The sequence below is a fragment of the Choloepus didactylus genome, chromosome 2, assembly GCF_015220235.1.
Source record: "Choloepus didactylus isolate mChoDid1 chromosome 2, mChoDid1.pri, whole genome shotgun sequence".
NCBI lineage: Eukaryota > Metazoa > Chordata > Mammalia > Pilosa > Megalonychidae > Choloepus > Choloepus didactylus.
In genome coordinates this window covers 211,835,909-211,848,137 of record NC_051308.1, presented here as the reverse complement: position 1 = coordinate 211,848,137, position 12,229 = coordinate 211,835,909, and the positions used below count along the sequence as shown (strand labels likewise).

The following is a 12,229-nucleotide window of genomic DNA, read 5'->3' as shown; positions in this document are numbered from 1 at the left end:
GCCATTCCACCCATTCCAGGCTGGTGTACGATGTGTGAACAGTCATGGATGTCCCCCAACAGTTGATCCAAAACATTTATTACTTGTTCCTGGCTATTTACTAGTTGCTCTAGGGGACTAACTAAATTCCACACCTCTCTATGCTGCCATCTTGCCCCGCCTCCTCCTGAGGACTTTTAAATTGTGTCTAAGTACCCTAATAAGGAGATGAGTGATTTGAAAAGGGAGAGGTAGCATATTTAATTCCACAATTAGAGCAGCAATACCTCTTGCTAAACTTAAAAGACACTGTTTACGGGCAATTTTCAGTTAACACATCTCTATATCGCATTTAAGATGTTATTAACTGATTATCTCAAAGTAAATGTCATATAATCATCCCAAGTTATTTCTGAACATATACTGAATGCCCAGACCATGCTAGGAGCTTGGAAGAAAGAAGATTATACAAGTCTTTCTTTCGAGTTTACTACATTTATATATATATATATATTATATTTGACAAATATAAATAAAAATCAATGACCTACATGTGTGTGTATACATGCACATGATATTACAAAGCATCAACTGAACAAGTAATATAATAAAATACCTACAGCACTAGTCTAAGCATTTTTACCTCTTACTTCCCCTCTCATCTCTCCTCCCCTCTCTATCTCAATTCTTGGCTAGCTATTTCTCTTCTATGCTCAAAGCACTTTGGGCATCTCTCAGTCTCAGATACTGTCTGGTTACTTGTTCTTTTCCACCAGACTGTAAGGTCTTTGGGGGAAGAGAGCCTGTGTCTTAGTATTTTTGCAGCACTAATAAAAGTACCTGCCATATAAGTGAGTTTCAACCAATGCTTCTTAAAAATAAAGGGAAAAAATGAGGCAAAAAGACCATCATCTACAGAGTAAGGATGTTCTTGGAATCCATCACCACTTCTCCAATCTGCAGTAGTTAGTTATAACTATCCTAGGGAAAGCTATCACTGCCAAAGAAAGAGCTAGTGAAAGAAGTTTTCTTCCTACTTTGAAAATTTTCAGAGTATATCAAGACACCCAGTTGAAACCTGGTCTGTAACAAACAGGCCTGTGGAAACCAGCAAGACCTACCGAAATGGCTTTTCTCCTGTATGGGTTCGAATGTGCTTCCTCAGATCACTGAGTGTGGTGAAGTATTTGCTGCAGCCTTCAGATTCACAGTTAAACGTTTTCCCTGTGTGAAGCCTCTGATGTGCTTTCAGCCTGGAAAATATCCCAGAGAAATTCCCTTTGTCATAATGTACTACAGAGCGTCCCAATGTCAGTTTAATGTCCTTCAGGATAAAGTACATAGGAATTCTATACTTATAATAAAATAACGGTATCCAAATTTTTCACCTGAAGAGAAATTCAGAGTATATAGCATAGAGGTTATGAACGTGACTGGAACTAGACTGCCTGGTACTCCGACCTTGAGCTGGTTCCAGAACTTCTGTGCTTCAGTTTACTTATCAGTTGTGAGGATTACACTTAGGAGAGTGCCTAGCATATAGAGAGTGCTTTGTAAGTGTTAGCTATTGTTATTTTTGTTATTTTATACCCAATGTCAAAGACTAATATAAGTCACCTGATATAAACAGTGGAAAAGAGAAATGGCAATTGAATGGGTCATTCCCTATTTCCTAGGGTTATCTTCAAGGTGAGGTAGGAAAAAAAAAACTTATCTTTGAAGTGAGGTAGGAAAGAAAATTACAGCAGCTACCGCACCAAGATCTTGAGCCAAGGGGAGACACAACTCTATGCCAATACTAATATACCCAGGCAGAATGTCACTCCATGAGATACAAATCTAAACACAGATGTAGATATCATTTTTAAGTAACCTAGTATATGTCAATCTTTAAGTAACAAATTTCTCTAGTGAATTTTAAATAGTTAAGCATAGCTGTGCTCTTTAAAACCCTGAAAGTGAACATCTCTACTGTGCAAAGAATGAGAGCTCTGCAATCATGACAAGGTTAGGAGAAGAGGCTGACCTGTACAGTGTATTGAACGCCTTCTCACAGCCCTGAACATCGCACTCAAATGGCTTCTCCTTCGTGTGCACGCGCACATGGATCCTGAGGCTGTAGGAGGTGAGGAAGGCCTTTCCGCAGCCCTCTTGATTACAGACAAAGGTGTACTCTCCTCGGTGAGTCTTCTGGTGGGTACGCAGGTTGCCTGCTGTGCTGTAGGTACGGGGACAGCCCTCAAAGGTGCACTGGTACCGCTTTACCTGGCAGAGAGAGAACACCTCATCAGTGGGACAATAGAGCTGCCCAGGGCCTAACTCCCCATAAAGCTCAATTCTCAGATGAGGATAATACAAACAGATTTTTGTCATAAACATAGAAAACAACCTCTAACAATGAAGTGGGGAAATCTTTCCATTGATGAAATAATATCTGGACAACAAATGACATACAACAGAGAAAAGATAAATTTGTATGTAGGCAAATATTCTAAATGACTATAAAAAGGGTATTTTCAGACTCTAGTGTACATCTGTCCTCTAAAGGTGGCCATATACTGTTACAATTACCTATATTCAAAAATAATATTGACTTTGTTTAAAGACTGATTGGCTCACGCGCGTCCATGGCAGACTGGGAAAGAACCCCATGGACGGTGCCATCGAGTTGGGTTTGCTGGAGGCGGGTGGATCCGGCAACTCCCTGGGACATAGACTGTGGAAAAAGGTTGCGTTCTGGGAACTGAGCAGCTTCAAGCAGTCAGCAGTCCCAGCGGGTCTGTGAAGGAGGTCTGTGGCCCCAGCAGGCGCCAGGCAGAGACAAAAGTTGGGAATGGGTATAGAAATGGAAATTGCCCAGATGCTCGAGAATTCAAGGATCCTCAAGTTTGGATACCAGTTTACCAAACAAGGGTGGTGGCTGCCATCACAAAGAATAATGACCTGGGGGTCTAGGCAGTGACCACCCTACATCACCTTCTCTTGTTATCTGCACCAGAAGATGGAAGTCGTGACATGGAAATTTCAAGTCCACTTTTGTTTGATTTCTGTGTGTACTTGTACTTATGCTTAAATATGGCTCCTCCTGGTCTTCAAGCCGCGATCAGAATTAGATAGATTGTGATTGTATCAACCAAGGAAGTTAGTTAAAGCCAATTGGTGAATGAGTTGCACAGAAGCTGAGAGGAAGATCTGCTGTAGATAAATCTCAAAGTTAGCTGTTCAACAATTCCTTTCTAGACCTTCTACTCCAGAAAAATGTTCGTTAGAAGCGAGCTGAAGGAGACCGAAGGTAACGAGAAGTTTCACCAAGGCAGCTGTTGTATGTCCATTTAAAAACAAACAAAAACTCTTCTCTTTCCCAGTGGGGACCATTTTATCAAAGCTTTAAGAAAAACATAGAAATCACTTTTTTTTCTTTTTTTTAAAGTCTTCATTTTATTGAGATATATTCACATACCACACAGTCATACAAAACAAATCGTACATTCGATTGTTCACAGTACCATTACATAGTTGTGCATTCATCACCTAAATCAATCCCTGACACCTTCATTAGCACACACACAAAAATAATAATAATAATTAAAGTGAAAAAGAGCAATTGAAGTAAAAAAGAACACTGGGTACCTTTGTCTGTCTGTTTGTTTGTTTGTTTGTTTCCTTCCCCTATTTTTCTACTCATCCATCCATAAACTAGACAAAGGGGAGTGTGGTCCTTATGGCTTTCCCAATCCCATTGTCACTCCTCATGAGCTACATTTTTATACAATTGTCTTTGAGATTCATGGGTTCTGGGTTGTAGTTTGATAGTTTCAGGTATCTACCACCAGCTACCCCAATTCTTTAGAACCTAAAAAGGGTTGTCTAAATTGTGCATAAGAGTGCCCACCAGAGTGACCTCTCGGCTCCTTTTGGAATCTCTCTGCCACTGAAGCTTATTTCACTTCCTTTCACATCCCCCTTTTGGTCAAGAAGATGCTCTCCGTCCCACGATGCCAGATCTACATTCCTCCCCGGGAGTCATATTCCACGTTGCCAGGGAGATTCACTCCCCTGGGTGTCTGATCCCACGTAGGGGAGAGGGCAGTGATTTCACCTTTCAAGTTGGCTTAGCTAGAGAGAGAGGGCCACATCTGAGCAACAAAGAGGCATTCAGGAGGAGGCTCTTAGGCACAATTATAGAGAGGCCTAACCTCTCCTTTGCAGCAACAGTCTTCCCAAGGGTAAATCCTGTGGTAGAGGGCTCAACCCATCAAACCACCAGTCCCCTATGTCTGTGGTCATTTTAGCAACCATCGAGGAGGGGTAGGCCAATACCCTTGCATTCTCCACAGGCTCCTCAAGGGGGTTCTACATATTTTTTTCCTTTTTTTTTTTTTTTAAATCAACTGTACGAAAAATAAAAAAATAATAATAATTAAAAAAAATACAATAAAAGAACATTTCAAAGAGACCATAACAAGGGAGTAAGAAAAAGACAACTAACCTAAGATAACTGCTTTATTTCCAACATGTTCCTATTCTACCCGAAGAAAGTTACCTAATATAGCAACATTTCTTTGAACTTGTTCCTACTATACCCATCAGAAATTAACAGACCATAGTCATTCCTGGGCATTCCCAGAACGTTAAATAGCTTATCTGTTCTTCTTGGATTATTGTTCCCCCTTCCTTAATTGCTCTCTATTGATAGTTCCCCTACATTCTACATTATAATCCATTTGTTTTACATTTTTCAAAGTTCACATTAGTGGTAGCATATAGTATTTCTCTTTTTGTGCCTGGCTTATTTCACTCAGCATTACGTCTTCAAGGTTCATCCATGTTGTCTTATGTTTCACAAGATCGTTCCTTCTTACTGCTGTGTAGTATTCCATCGTATGTATATACCACATTTTATTTATCCACTCATCTGTTGAAGGACATTTGGGTTGTTTCCAAGAAATCACTTCTGACTACACTGAATATAGCAAAAGTTAAGTGACTTTCTACATTGCAAGTCATGGCACTACCATTCCGGAAGGACTTGGAAAGGTACAAGGACCTTGATGAAGATGAGCTCCTTGGCAATCTATCGGAAATAGAACTAAAACAACTGGAAACTGTTCTGGATGATCTTGACCCTGAGAATGCCCTTCTGCCTTCAGGGTTCTGGCAGAAGAACCAGACTTCAAAGTCTGCCACAGGGCCGTTTGATAGAAAGCACCTCCTTTCATACCTGGAGAAGGAAGCACTGGAGCATAAAGACAGGGAAGACTATGTGCCCTACTTTGGAGAAAAAAAAGGATGTCATGTATGGAATGATGTGGAATGAGGACAGCAGTAGCAGAGGCGAAGATACACTCTCCTAAGTACAATTTTTACATCTGAATCCTTAGTAGTCCAGGTAGGAAGATTGTATTAGAGCATGGCACTTATTCCTAGTAAGGCTTTGACTTTTTATTTGGGAAGAAAGCCCTACTCAAAAATTTTGGTATACATCTTACTAGTCAGAATTATGTCACATGGCTATCCCTTAGCTTCAATGAAAGTTGGAACATTCATGTTAGTTTTCCAGCCTCTAGAGTAGAAGTCAAGTGAATGACTTTTGAGTAGATAATCTGCATTGAGCTTTTTCAAAATTATTTATCATCCCCTGCCCCTTCGTTCTTTCTTTACACTCTACCTCTCCTTCACTTCCAGCCAAGAATCACTACCTTAATCACTTTTGAGATGGGAATATGGTATGTCCCTCAGGTGTTTTGGGCCAGAAAATCGGTTGAAAACCAATGCAGAGTTTTGGAGTGTGGAAAATCACAGAGAAAGGCAAAAGCAGCAGTTTCTTTGTATTTATCATTGAAAGACTGCTGTTTATTGTTTCATCTGAACAACCATAAACACAGTGTTCATAGCTTTAATCGTTATTAAGAAGAACATAATTTTGTGGAGGACAAATACTGATTGATGTCCTCTTACTATTATTTGTGCTTCAGGTGGACATGGTATAATTAGGAAGAAGTATGGAGGTGGAGAACAGAGGGAGAGATGTGAGAAAAAAAGATGGCGGAAAAAATTATGGAATTTGAGGACAAGAGGAAGAGAAAAATAGGAGATATGAAAGAAGAGCTACATTTGTCCTAAGATGACCTGGGAAGCTAGCTTCCCAGTATGCTCTTGTTTTGAAATCTCCACTTACCTAGGAAATGATCTTGGAGGATTAAAGGAAGTGGGAAAGAAGGTAGAAAAGAACTGTGGAAAATAAGAAAATATGAGAGGGAAGAAATAATAGAAGTGAGGAATATGGGTAATTAGGGGAAAAATACTGTATTCTCAACTATCATTAACAAGTTTTGTTTTCTTTTGTATCTTTTAAAATTTTTATCTAATTTCTTGCTTTAGGTTTTAGATGAATAAGAAATAAATAGAAGTAGTTGAATTAAAAAGCAAGTAATTTTGAATTCACTTTAAAGGGTTGTCTTTTATACATTCAGTATTTTTATTGCCCCTTTAAACTATATTTATCTGTTAAATACTGCTTAAAGACAGCTGTGATGCACTGATTAAAACCATGATTTTTTTTAATTAACTTTTTATTGAAGTATGACATGCTTACAGAAAATACATAAATCATAAGTACACAGCTCAATGAATTATAAAGTTCACGACCCAGGTCAAGACATTCTTGGCACTTCCACAGCACCCCTTTGCAGTCCTTCCCAGTCACTTTTCCCTTCCTTTTTACCAAAGGAAACCACGAATGTAATTTCAAATACAATAGATTAGCTTTGTCTGTTTTTGTTCTTTATAAGCAGAATCATATAGTCTGGCTGATTGCTGCAAATTTATGTTTGTTGAGATTCATCCAGACTGTTGCATGTTAGCAATAGTTTCTTCATTTTCATTGCTATTTCTCCACTGTATGAATATACCACAATTTATTTATCTGTTCTATTGTTGATGGACATTTAGACTGTTTCCAAGCTTTTGGTTGACAAATACCACACCCTGTCCTGTGGTACTACATGAAGGCTGAATTGACCACCATCAGAGTCTAAAACATCCTGAAATTTATATATTCAATCATCAAGCAATTATTTCCCCAGCATAGTTCCCACAGCAAATTTTCAAGCTTACAAAATGAAAACAATGTATCATGAATTTCTTGGAATATTTGGTGGTATGACATTTCTCCAGCTACCAACCTCTTTGCTTCCTTTCACCGCCAAACTCCTTAAAAGAGCAGTCTATGTGTGTCTCCAATTCCTTCAACACCCAAGTATACCAAACCATTTGGCAAGCTGGCTTCACTGTACTAAAATTATTCTCTTGGTTAAATTCTTTCATCCTTCCCCATTTTTCCTGTGCAATTTGCAATACACCTCATTGATGATGTCTCCTCTCCATAAAAGCAGTATCATTTTGTCCTTCTCCTATTTCTCAGAGAACTCTTTATCTCCTTCCCTGAGCCACTCCTTTCCCCTAACTCCCAAATGTAGGTGTACTCCAAAACTTATCTCTCATCTCTCAAGTCTTTTCCCATGTCTACACTGGTGCAATGGAAACAGCATTAGACTAGTGGCAGAAGACTGAATTCTGATACTTATGTTCAAGTCCTTGGGCAAGCCATTTCACTTCTCTGAGCTTTAGGATCTTTATTTCTAAAATAGGAATATTAATGCCTACTCTGCCTGTCTCATAGCGCTTTTGAGTGGAACAAAATGAGATAAAAAATTTGTGAAAATACTTTTTGAACTGACACCATACATATGAAGGTGCTAGTATTATCTACTCTTTAATCTTAACCAACATCTTCATGTGCACAAATCTCTAATCCTAATCTTTCTCCAAAGTTTCAGTCCATATCTCCAATTACACTTTTGTTTGTTATTCTCTGAACAAACATTTACTGAACTACTATATCCCAGGCACCAGACTAGATACCACAGATAAGAAGGTGGACAAGACAAAATCTGTACCTTTAAGGAGCTCCACTCTTAAGGAAACAGATGTGTGTACACATTATTATACAGTACGCTGAGTCCTATAACAAATACATGCATAAGGTGCTTTAGGAACATAAAAAAGAGAAGACCTAACTCCTCTCAGAGACAGCAAAAATCAGTGAAAGCGTAGAAGCTAAGGTACTCTCTCTGAACTCAGTGCGTTTTTTGCTTGTCTAGTTTTTTGTGTCTTTTTTTAACAGTTTCATTCACATGATACAATCCATCCAAAATGTATACTCAATGGCTCTTGGTATAATCACAGAGTTATGCATTCACCAACACAACAAATTTCAGAACATTTTCATTGCTCTGAAAAAAAAAAAAATCCCTTACTCCTTATACCCCCTATTATTGATACTTAGCTTTGGTATAGTATCTTCATTACAATTGATGCAAGAATATTACAATGTTACTGTTAACTATAGTCCTTAGTTTGCATTAATTGTATTTTTTCTCATATACCACCCTAATAACACCTTGTATTAGTGATGTACGTTTGTTCTAGTTCATGTAAGAACTTTCTTATATTTGTACAATTAACCACAGTAATCATCCACAATAGGTTTCACTATTACACAGTTCCGTGTTTTATCCTCTAGCTTTCCTTCTAGTGACATACATGATTCCAGACTTCCCTTTTCAATCATACTCACACAGCACTGTTTGAATACACTTACATTATTGTCCTACCACCTGTTTGTCTATTTTTAAGGGAGGAGGTGAAAATGTGTTCCTCAGACAAACCAGGAAGAGAAAGGCATTCTAGAAAGAGGTAACAGCATGGGAACTGTTCACAACAGTGAACAGTGAACCACAAACACACTTGCAGTATATGAGAGATTGGCAGGAGAGGAATCTAGAAAAATAAGGTAAGGCCTCCTTAATTAAGTTAAGGAGTAGAATAGGATAATGGAGAACCATCTACAGGTTTTCACCCAGAAAGCAATGCGATCAGATACGGGATTTAAGAGACAGAATTGTGGCAGCCTTGTGGAGGAGGGACTGGAAGGGAAAGAGAGTACAAGGGACAGAAGTTAAGAGAAGAGGGACAACAGTCCAGGAGAGAGATGAGAGAGAGCGAACTAGGAAAGCGACAGTGGAAATTATGAGATGAATTCCAGAGAAATTATGGAGGGAAGAAATTATCAACTATAGTAAACACTGGGTGCTGGAGATGAAAGGGCTAGGGGATAAGAGGAAGTTGAGTTCAATCCCTGTGGAGACCCAGGGTCTGGACTCCCTCTCCATATTGAGTTAGTTACTGCTATGTACAGTAACTTCCCTCTCCTCAGGGAAGAAAGTATGTACAGATGGTATTGTACACTTATCTTGTAAAGCACTGAAACTCCCCTCCCCTGATCACCTCTGATAACAAATCTCCAGACCCCTGTGTCATGAGACCCTGCTAAAACTCTGTTCTCATACCCTGTGGAACGTCTTTGTCCTAAACCCTTATAAGCTGCCCCTTTGCACCCCCACCTTTATGGTGTGGTGATTTCATTTTCCTCAGAAGGCCACTACTGAGGACCCTCTCCTGTTTGTTAGGTCTTAATAGAAGTCATGTCTGACTCTGCTTGGCATGTTCTTTGGTCTTAGGGCTGTGCCAGCCCGAGCCCTTCAAGAGCTGGGTTGGAACAATCCCCGAATTTATGGCCTGGATGATTAGGATAGATGGTCACACTGCCAATTTTGGGTTGGGTGAGGATTAGGTAGAAATGGTGAGTTGGGTATAAAGTGCTTCCAGGACTTTCAGGTGAATTATCTAGAAGACAGTTGGACATACAAGCTGTAAGCCAAGAAAGTATACAGCAGGAGTCTTTGCTACACAGATAATAGATGACTTTACCTGTATACGAAAGTAGGTTCAGATTCAAGTCCCAGCTGTATTACTTACTAGCTGTATAACCTTGGGAAAATTACTTAAACTGACTAAGCCTCAATATCCTTATTTATAACATGGAGGAAACAAAACCTATCTTTGCATGGTTGTTGCAAGGATTAGGAATAATGTGTATAAAGCATTTTAATATGAGTGGCATAGGGGAGGCACTCAATAAAGTAATAGCTCCTTTAAGAGGACAAAGGATTAACCCCTGAAAGTTACTAAGGTTTAAGATACTGGTAAAAGAAAGGAAGCCCTCACTGGGTGAGTGGGAGAAAGGGCTGCAGAAGTAGAAAGAGAAACAAAGGAGAATGATGATGGTGCAAAAGCCAAAAGAACAAGTTTCTCAAGGAAAAGGGAATGATCAAAACTGTAAAAATGTCAGAGAAAACAAAGAAGATAAGGAATGAGGAAATTACTGGATCTCCACATAGGAGTTCACCAATGCCTTAGCAAGTTTTAATGGATTGATGAGGTCAGATTAAGTCTAAATTAAGTGAATAAATGAAAGGTGAAGTGGAAGTAGAAAGTAGAGATGGAAAGCAGCATAGTGGATTTTTGAGTTGAAGTTGTTTTTGTTTTTCAAGTAGGATAAGTCTTGGGCATACCTGGATGGAAAAAACTCCTGGAAAAAAGAGAAGGGAGAAATTGGGGATTTAGGGAATAACATTAAGAAGAGAGATTAAAAGCCTTGGTGGAGAGAAAAGCCTCATGTAGGAAGAGAGACATTCAGTTTCAGAGACAGCAGAATAGAGATAAGGATGGGTGTGACTCAGGAGTTCACACATTTTTTTCTGTAAAGGGCTAGATAGTAAATATTTCAGGCTTTGCTAGACATATGGTCTCTGTCACAGGGACTCAACTCTGCCATTATATGTGAAAGGAACTATAGACAATAAGTAAATGAAAAGCATGGGTGTGTTCCAATAAAACTTTATTTATGGACACTGAAATGTGAATTTTATATAATTGCCATGAATCATGAAATATTCTTGTTTTGATGTTTTTCAACAATTTATAAATATAAAAACCACTGTTACCTCAAGGGCTGTACAAAAAAGTCACATGGAGGGATCTGGCCGGCCTCTGGGCCTTAGTTTGTGGACCCCTAAAACCAGTGAGGGGAAGAGAGGGCCCGAGTTCATCCCTCCGCCTCCCTCTCTCATCTTCCCAACACTTAGGCAAATGCTCTCACCTGGTCATTCCTTACTCTTGCTACTACCACACGGTAGGTGCTCCATAAATATCTGTTGAACTGAATTGACTCACTAGTCTAGGCACTCTTCTTCTCATGTGCTAGTATGCCTAGTTTTGAAGTCAATCATTGCCTGATTATTTCTAAAACAACATCTACACATGCCATCTTTCTACCCAAATGATAAAGTCCCAGTTCTTTTGCCTGCTAGTCAAGGCCCTTCACAGGTCCTTTCATCTTCTATCACAATACTCTGTAATCAGTCCAATGGTCAGCTCTGTCTAGGCCTGTGTCAACAGTATACCCTTCCCCAATTGCACCACTGAATTCCCACTTTCTTGCCTTTACTCTCTCCTTTCTCACCACGAGGAATGCCTGGTTCCTTTTTTCTCTGCTTTTCTGATTCTGTCCAAGGCTCTCCACAATCACCCCATGTCTAGGTAACAGTACCCCTTTCTCAATTCCAATAATATTTAACTATACTACTCATTTGACACTTAGTAAGTGTATTATTGTTAATTATCCTCTCATGCATAAATCCTGACTACCCACCAAGACCAAGAACCTCTTTTGATGCTGCCAGATAGAGATTTCAAAATAATCACTGACCAGTAAGGAGAACTGGGACTGTGAATGAGATAACAAAGGAATCTGCATGGCTAATTAGAAGGCTTGTGACAACAGTGAACGATAAGAGCAGAGCTTCGTTCTTCAGACTATACCACAGTTGATAACTTTATAAGTAACAGTGCAACAAATAATTAACTACCCCTTCACTCTCCTGCCCTGCCAACCCCCAATTTCACAGTGTTTTTGTTTTTTTTTAACTTAGACAAATCGGGCCTCCATTAAATGTTCCTTTCTTAAGGAAATCTCCCGATTGCTCTTCGCCCCATCTCAAACTAAAACATAGGCCCCTATAGTTTCCTGTATTTCTTCAAAGCACAAAATATAATTAAGATTAAATAATTACATAATTAAATAATTTACATAGTTATCTAGTTGCTAGGCACAGCAGTAACTGGAAGACAACAGGGACTAAATAAATAACTGTTGAACTAGATGAGCGAATGACTACTCCGGCTGGATTGTAAACTCCATGAAGGCAAGGGCCATGTCTGTCTTTTTCAGTGTCACAGTCTCAGGATCTAGCCTTGTAGATAACTGGCACTTGATTCATATTTGTTG

The 12,229-nt window shown here is 39.2% G+C and overlaps 1 protein-coding gene across 3 annotated transcripts in view; it reads right to left on the bottom strand.

Annotated features, from left to right (window-relative positions):
* Positions 1 to 12,229, bottom strand: part of MTF1 (metal regulatory transcription factor 1) — a 45,838-nt gene that overhangs the window by 22,466 nt on the left and 11,143 nt on the right. For all 3 annotated transcript variants that reach the window (XM_037827672.1, XM_037827674.1, XM_037827673.1), the window contains exons 3-4: positions 2,006 to 2,244; positions 1,101 to 1,232 (exon numbers count right to left, since the gene is read on the bottom strand). In XM_037827672.1, the coding sequence (XP_037683600.1) occupies positions 1,101 to 1,232; positions 2,006 to 2,244 (371 nt within the window). The remainder of the gene's footprint in view (positions 1 to 1,100; positions 1,233 to 2,005; positions 2,245 to 12,229) is intronic.